This window comes from Mauremys mutica, chromosome 1, assembly GCF_020497125.1.
Source record: "Mauremys mutica isolate MM-2020 ecotype Southern chromosome 1, ASM2049712v1, whole genome shotgun sequence".
Lineage (NCBI taxonomy): Eukaryota > Metazoa > Chordata > Testudines > Geoemydidae > Mauremys > Mauremys mutica.
In genome coordinates this window covers 63,154,265-63,162,774 of record NC_059072.1, presented here as the reverse complement: position 1 = coordinate 63,162,774, position 8,510 = coordinate 63,154,265, and the positions used below count along the sequence as shown (strand labels likewise).

Sequence of the window (8,510 nt, the reverse complement as noted above, 5' to 3'; positions counted from 1 at the left end):
TGTTAATCAAACCAGGAGACAAAATAAAAAATAAACTTTATGCTGATAGTGTGCACATATATACCAAAGTAAATATTTCTTGTCTCAGATAAATTACTCCTGGGGGAATTCTGCACCACTGCGCAATGCAGAGTTTTGCAGAAATTAATGTTGTGCATGCAAAATTTCCTTTCCCCCACAGAAATGGGCTGCAGTGCTGCTGGCCGCCACTAGGGGCCGCTGGACCCAGCATTGCTCAGCTCTCACATAGAAGACACTGCTGGGGGAAGGGGAGAGAGCTAGAGGGTTCCCAGCAGCTTCAGTTCCCAGCATGCCCTGAAGGAAGGAGGCAGTGGTGCACACAGGAAACTCCACCCAAGCCCGGGATTTAGCATCAGGCTGTTTTTCCCTCTGGATCCCTGAGCTCTGAGGGGTAGAGAGGGTGGGTGTTTGGGCTGGGGGGCCCTGCAGCTGGGTTCTGGGGGAGTGCGGGTGGGTGTCTCGGCTGGAGGACCCTATGACTGGGCTCTGGGGGGAAAGAGGTGCGGGTATCTGGGCAATGGGGGGGCGCTGCAGCTGGGCTGGGGGGGGGGTTGCGGGTGTCTGGCCCCCCAGCTGGGCTCTGGAGGGGAGGGGACAGAGAAACAGGAACTGGGTTATCATAGGGGTTTCTTTAACTTTCTCCTCCTGGGGGAATTTCTGTGTGTGTCTTACAGACATACTTGCTGACAGGTATTTTGAAATAAGTTGGCAGTTTCAATTATGTAGTCTTATTTTGACAAATAAAATTTGCAGAATTTTAAAATAATGTGCACAGAATTTTTTTTTATTTTTTGGCGCAGAATTCCTCCCAGAGTAATAAATCTTAATTTGTGCTTAAAAGGAGGCTGTATTTTGCCAAGTAGCTTCCTTATAAAGAGGTCTTGTTTAGCATTAAATGAACACAACTTGAACTTCAGGTAATACAATATTAGCAAGGTAAGTAAACACCACACAAATGACAAAGTACTGCCAACTTCAACTTTAATAATGGAACTATCATTTGCCATTTCAATAACAACATCAAGGGGAACAAAAACTTCCCTATAAAAATAAAATTAAACTTGTCAAAATTATAAATAGTATAATTTTTTTTTAAGACATAAATTTTAAAGGTTTCCCTGCATTGCCCCCAGGTCATTTAATCATAATTCTGGTACCATCACATAATGAATACAAAACAGTTCTGCAACAAAGGTTTGACAGCTTGATCATTTGATAATAAAATTAAAAAGAAAAAAAATGGGCCAGATTTGACCATTTCATTTAAATTAAAGCTGTTGTAGTAACCAGTGTGTACAAAAATAAAACAAAACAGTCTTAACAATTAACTGTGGACTAAGACAAAATTAAAATACAGTAAGGGTTTTTTTCCAAATTAAAACTTGTAGTGCATAAGACACTGATTGAGGTTTTGGCTAAAGCAAATGAAGATGCCCACTTTAAAGACAGATAATTTAGTTCAAGTAAAAAATTTCACATATCTATAAACTACAGACTCAAACAGTGTTTAAATCTGAAGAACAAATGGTTCAACGTTAACTATTATCTAATGATTACATTGTTATGGGTAACACTACATAAATTAAGTGGATGTTAATAGAATACCCATCCATATGCTGTAGTATTTATAGAAAAACAATGTTAACAAAATGTAAAAGTACTCCCTGAACCATTGTGGTAAAGTGTCTCACTTTGATGATAAACGCCCCACATGCCCTACAATGTTACATGTGAAATAAAATAAAAACAAACAAGATATACCATATATATTTTTATAGTTAGTCCTACTTTTTAAGTTCTCTTAACACTTTAAAATGTATGATTGTCTTGATGCGTCTGCAAAAAATATCCCCCCCCACCTCCCCCCTCAAAAAAGGAGTTGTTCATTACTAAATAAAGGAAACAAAGGCACAATTATGTCAAATTCGTATAAAGAACAGAAACAGCTTGGAGTTTCACAGACTATCCACTAGGTGTCACCAAAATGTCAACTATTCCTTGGGAATTCACAATGAACATCTTTACAGTAAGAGAAACAATTGCTGTTCTCGAATCGTCATCACTATTTATCCATTTTTTTGCTAGCATAAATCCTGACCACCATCACCACTCCCTATGTGGTTATGACTAAAACTTTTCAGTTATTCAAACCTTCTTCATGCTTTTATTGCACACCCATTTCTTTGGTATCTTTGAACGTGCTTCTTTAGATAAATATTTCTGATAGAATAATAATTACATTTACAGTAAAGTACAAAATTTTCTTTTGCTACATTTTTTTCCTACTCTTAATCAAGTAAATCAGCAGTGTACAGAATTTGGTAACTAGCTGTTGGACCATTTTTTAAAAATATAATTAGTAGAAAAAAATTCTAATTATCAGAACTGGAGTTATTAAGCCATTCATCTACAACATGACCAATATATTCTAATTCTCTGCTTCCTTGGAAATGCAAACAAGAAATTCTACTTCTCTTTAAGTAAACACACTAGTGGAGGATGCTTTCATGTCTTCATAAGATTGGACAATTTCAAACTGTCCATCCTAAAAAATGGCTCTTTGACCTCAGTTGAAAGATCTGATTTCAGTTAGACCAGTGTACCTGCATCTATATTTCTAATCTAGACATTCAGTGACCAATTAGGTGGGTGTTCCTTATAAAAATGAGATATACTCACTATCCACGTTTCAAAATTCAAGCAGATAACAGCTCATTAAGTTTGTTGCACATCTCAAACCACACATGCTTTCACATGTTTAGGAACTAGCTTTCTCCAATATAGTCAGTTTAATTTCCACTAATATTTAGCTTCCTTCCTTCCTTCCTTCCATTCCAGTACTTGTATTAATTATCCTCATTTCTATTCTAGTGAGAATGTACACAATTCTAAAACTTATTCACAATATTAGAACATCCTAAAACTTTTTTTTTACAACTACTCACTATAAAAAATAAAATTCCATTTCTTCTTCTATATTTGTATTTCCACTCTACATCAATCTTCCATCAGCTATTACAGCACTTCCTCAGCTCTTGCCTTCTTTTCAACTTGCTCTTTACTTTCTCCAGTAAGACTATTTTAAAACCTTCCACAATTTCACAGAACCTCAAAGGTTTTACATCCTTTCCACCTATAACTGTTTTCTCACAAATTACACAGTAAATATTTGAAAACAGAAAGGTAGTGCAAATCTATTTAATCTCAAACATAGTGCTCCAATCTGATTTTTGTTCACACATGGCTAAGCTGTTTTATTAATTTTTAAAATGATCAATTTGCACTTCCTTACTTTTAAAGCTATCATTAATATTAAAGCAAATAATAAAAAGTGGTAAAAAAATTCTTATTTGTTAGCATCCTAGATAACCGATTCAGAGCTTACACAAAGGTAACCTGGAAAGCCCTCTAAGGCACAACAGGGGGTTGCAAGTTGATGTACAGACATGCAGAATTCCTTATTTATAGGTGCAAGACTCTAAGTGCCTTGATTTATGGGTCTAAATCTATAGAAAAGTACAGGTAACCCTCGCTTCACAAACCAGTCTTCTGAATAAAGAAAACTAATCTTTGCTGCTGTTCTGTACGTTTGGGTTTGGCATGCTCCATGGCATTTTTCTTGAGTGTTCTTTGGCCCCACTTTAACCTGGTTTCCACACCCCACCAAGGGCTTCTTCAAGTTTGTCTTTGTAGGCTGCATAACGCCTCTTTAAGATCTGTAGTTGCTCATCTTCCTCTTTGTCCAGTATACGCAAGAAGTTCTGCAGTTCAGGAAGGCTAAAGGCTTCCCACTGGCATGAAAAAAAAATGGGAAAGACTGATGTAGTGAACCGGAAATACACAAGTTACTCAGATTGTATTTTTAAAGGGACACTGTTAACTCAAAATCTATTCTGCATCAAGAGAAGAGCTAAAAATAGTTTTTCAAACGAGGCTGGAGGTCCCTCCTGCCAACTTCTGTGTTTTTTTTCTTTTTTAAATTTTTCTCTTCTCTGTTCTGTGAGGAACAATGGGGAATCTAACTACACATGAAATGTCTGCAAATCCACAAAATAAACACAATGGGGGGAAAAAAAAGAAAAACATTTCTCTACACTCTTTTACAGCATTACCTGTAACAAATAATACATTAATACAATACATTTCCAGACACAAGACTGAGTTATAATTTGATGGTAGCCACTTAATCCTAATTAAGTCAATGAATGAAAGTTGGAACTAAGTAATTTCATCTACATCCTAATAACAGTGTTACTGTATGGCAGGGATAGTAAACAGGCAGACCACGGGCCAAATCCGGAGCACCAGACACTTTTGAATTGACTCCGGAACCTTTTTATTTACTTATTATTGTTATTTTTTTAATTATGTTTTCTGGAGTCTTGACCTGGACTATACCTTGACCAAGAAACGTGGACCTTGACAAAAAATAATTGACTACTCCTGCTATATGGTGTACAAAAGCCAAGTTAACACAAATTTGCGCAGTTAAAATAAAAAGGAAATATAAAGTTTCCTACAGAAACATCAACTTGGCCATGTTACACATATGTATACATTTCTATCCCTGTTTTTCTTGTAGCATACATTTTGACAAATGGCAATATACTATAAACTATACAGAATGTGCAGAGTAGCAGTTAATGTTGCTGTATTTACATTACATTTCATGCTTACTGACAATTTAAATTACAACTTGGAACTTTCAAAACATTGCACTGACATAGAAGAAAATGAAATGCAAAAACTCTTTTTTTAAATGTTCTGATGCTTAATAATATTAGTATTGACATGGTCCTAAGTAGGCTTTGAACTTCACATCTGACTGAGGTAAAAGGATTGGGAGGGCAGAATTCCAACCTTTGCAGTTGCTGCTGATGTTTGGTTAACTATGGTTAGAGATACACTCGTCCCTAGTTCCTAAGCATTTCCAATTGTTGATTCCCAGTGGGATATGCTTTGGGGGTGAGGGTGGAGGAAATTTTGTTTCAATGAAATATTTACAAATCAGAGTGATGCAAACCATTCCAGTAGCTGCCTAACAGCACCAGCCAACCCCCTGGCCAGGTGAGGCAGGGAAAATGTACATTGTGATGTCACAAAGAGGGTGGGGTTTTTGATTAAACGCTGCTATAAATGTGAGATACCCCGTATGCTCACAAATGATTTACACACTAACTTCAATACTCAGTTATCATAATTATATAATTTTATTATCCAACCAGTTATTTTAAAACTTGGTTGTGGATGTACTGTACTTTGAGGACTATTTAATTTCAAATTTTAGTAACTTTTTAGTATTGGGGACGCGGGAGTGTTTGTTTTCAAAAAGGGAAGTTTTTCTCACCATTGCGGAACTCAAAACATGAAGAGATGTTGCTCATCTTTACCCCGTACTCACTCCAAAAGTATGTATTCAGCCTTGAACAGAGCCCAAGAATAGAAAAATTCAGCCCAAGGTGAATTGTTCAGAAAGGTGTATCCCATGTGAAAGGGGGGGTAGGGAGGGGTCTAAAACGAACACTCTTTTCTAGCTACACTGCAGTACTCACTGCTTTAATATTCCATGCTTGAAATAACCTGCATAGCTACTTTTGGTCAGTATTTCACAATTTTGTGTATAGTTATATAGACACTAAAATGGATCATCATGAAAAGACACTTCGGAGAGAGAGAATGAGTGTATTTAACAGATCAGTGAAGCTAAACAAAAAAGACACAGATGTAACTTACCATAACCTCTCCAGTTTCATGCTCACGCAGAACAAAACTGAGTGTTTCTGTGCTGGGACCTGCTACCAAACGCAGATAGAGGGGATGTTCTCTGTCTGAGAGCTTGCATGTATAAACTGCAGAAGGGAAAGTTACAATTATTATTCAGTTTTACAAATAAAAGGTTTCGACTATTAATAGAAAGTGTGCTATGGAGCAAAATCTTTAAAAAACAAACACTCCACTCTCCACCCCAAAATATACACTTGTAGCTACAAAACCTTTGCACTGCTGGGGAGATTTTTGTACAAACAGCCGTTGCTGGGAAGACTGAGCAGAATGTATTGTGCATAATAGAGTGCAATAACTGACACTCAAAACTGAATGACCTGGCTCTTAGCCAACGTTAATATTTATTTTAATGCATATTCAAAAGAAACAAGAAAACAGAAAAAAAACCCAGCAGCATAATGGCACATAAGAAGAACAGAAACAAAAGTTTTAAACCTGGAAAATTAGCTGGTAATTTGCAGAGTTCCTTCCGCATCACCATTCTACGCAGGGTGCCCAAGGGCACAATGTGGCTACAGATATTTCCCACCCCCACCCATCCCAAGGATCCTTAAGTGACAGGAGGACAAACACAGGGCTTAAATCTTGTAAAGGGAAGCAAGAGCCTTCCCTCCACTTCCATGTCTGTATGATATGGGGGCCCTACTTGAAAGCTATAGGATTGGAGCTTCTGGCATTTTGTATTTTTGGTCCAGTTCTTGCTATGACTGGCCACCGCCATTAGAACTTCTAAAGAAAAGGCTTCAGTGAAGGTTCCACATACACTCTCAGACATGCACACTGTCTACAAGACAACACTGCCTGTTTAGATGGAATGACTGCTGGCAAGAAGTGTCATATTTCAGCTGGCTACTGTCATTGTCAGTTCAAGCAGCTGGATTCCAAGTGTGAGAGCAAGAAGCTGACAAAATGAAAATGCCCCTTGAGTATCTATTTTTGCTTTTCATTTGGCACTTCCTGATGTACATGCACTCCTAGCTTTTACCAGCACTTAGTGCAAGGAGAGATTCCTCTGTGTACAGGTTAACTAACCCAGGAGAGAATCACATCAAGCACATTAACAGACTGAAAAAACACCTGTTACATTCCAGGGGAATGTTACCTTTGAAACTCTACTGCTAACTATTTTCCAATATCACTAAGCATAAGTCAAAAAACATAAGACATTAATATTTTCTATCTTAACACTGAGCCACACTGTAGACTGTAGGTGACAGTATACAGAGGTCTATTCATTTTTGCAGCATTAGCTATTCAGCTAAAACAGTATTTTAAAAGAATAAGTTCATATAACTATCCAATTCTTCTGCTTGCTTCCTCCAATTTATTAAACATTATCTCAGTCTCATCACAAATCTCAGCCAGCTACCAAGTACATCTCCTCCAAGTCCCAATTTCTAGCAGATATTCAGTCAGTCCATTCCACTGCACCACCAGGATCCACCATTATGGAAATCTACAACTGCCTGTACATTGCAGCCACCATAACTCATGTCTCTACTACCCACCCTAGCAACCTCACGTTCGCAATGAAAAGCATCTTCGAGGAGACTAGTGGTCACCCAAAATCACTCTCTGGATCCTCCTAGATAGGAGTGAAGCCGCCTCAGAGTGGTTCCCCACTCCCTTCTATGAGGGACCATAGACAAACTGCAAAGTCCTATTCCCACACATCACCTCCCCAAGAGACTTACACTCCCATCATACTATTACCCATTCCAGCAAATTCTCATTCCCTGTAAGTATAATTATAAAACAACAAATACTTTCCCCTTTATATATTCTTATCCCCTTATACCCAAAACATCTTACCATCCATTGCCTAAACCAAGATGGCTCTACAAAGGAACAAACCCCAGGGCCTCACTCCTCAGATAATAATGCTTTCTCATCCTACTCTCCAAACACCTGAAAAATAGCCAATCTGCTCCCACAACCAGAAAAGACATTCCCCCACCACACACACACACACAAAATAAGAACCTGTAACCTGAATTTATGGAAATGAGAGAGTTATCGTCACCTCTCCCGTATCTGCCCTCTCCCATCCTGCTTATCTCAAACCCAGCTATAGTACACCTCCCAACCCTTTGCCCATTCCAACATCAGAAGACAACAAATCTAAATTATACCTTGATCTTCCTTGTGACAGCGTTTATAAAGTGCAAACTTGGCAGGGTTGTCAAACACTAAAAATTTTTTGAGCAAGGCCTCAATAACTTCACGAACAGTGTTAATGCTGCTTATATGAAGCTTATTCATGTAGCCTGGAGGCAAGTAAAATGAAGTCTCATTGTTATTGTGAGCATGTTCTCCTGGATTCACAGAAGTCTGTACAGTAATAGGTCTGTATAGTTCCATCTGAACTTTGATGAAGCCAGTGTAAGTCCCATTTGAGTTCTGCAGCAGGAAGACAAGCACAATATTTTATAAAATTAATAGTGGCCTATTTATTATGACAGCATCAATAGCAATAAAGTACAGATTGCAATGGACTCTTTAAAATGTGTTATCATGATACATGAGGCAAATATTTTTTGTAAGAGTCAGTGTTTTACACAGACACATTCACCTATTCCTCCATGGCTGCCACAAAATTCACTTTAGTTTTTGGAATTACAGTTGAATTCTAAGAGATCTAGATAGGCATCAAGCAAATAATCCTATGAAAGCTAATGGTAAATTTTCAGTCTTGGTAGAAAAAT

General features: G+C 37.7%; 1 protein-coding gene across 3 annotated transcripts in view; it reads right to left on the bottom strand.

Annotated features, from left to right (window-relative positions):
- Positions 1-1,878: 1,878 nt before the first annotated feature.
- Positions 1,879-8,510, bottom strand: part of RASSF3 (Ras association domain family member 3) — a 69,025-nt gene continuing 62,393 nt past the window's right edge. For all 3 annotated transcript variants that reach the window (XM_045033168.1, XM_045033156.1, XM_045033161.1), the window contains exons 3-5: positions 7,938-8,205; positions 5,755-5,870; positions 1,879-3,812 (exon numbers count right to left, since the gene is read on the bottom strand). In XM_045033168.1, coding sequence (XP_044889103.1) covers positions 3,663-3,812; positions 5,755-5,870; positions 7,938-8,205 — 534 coding nt within the window. In that variant the 3' untranslated portion in view covers positions 1,879-3,662. The remainder of the gene's footprint in view (positions 3,813-5,754; positions 5,871-7,937; positions 8,206-8,510) is intronic.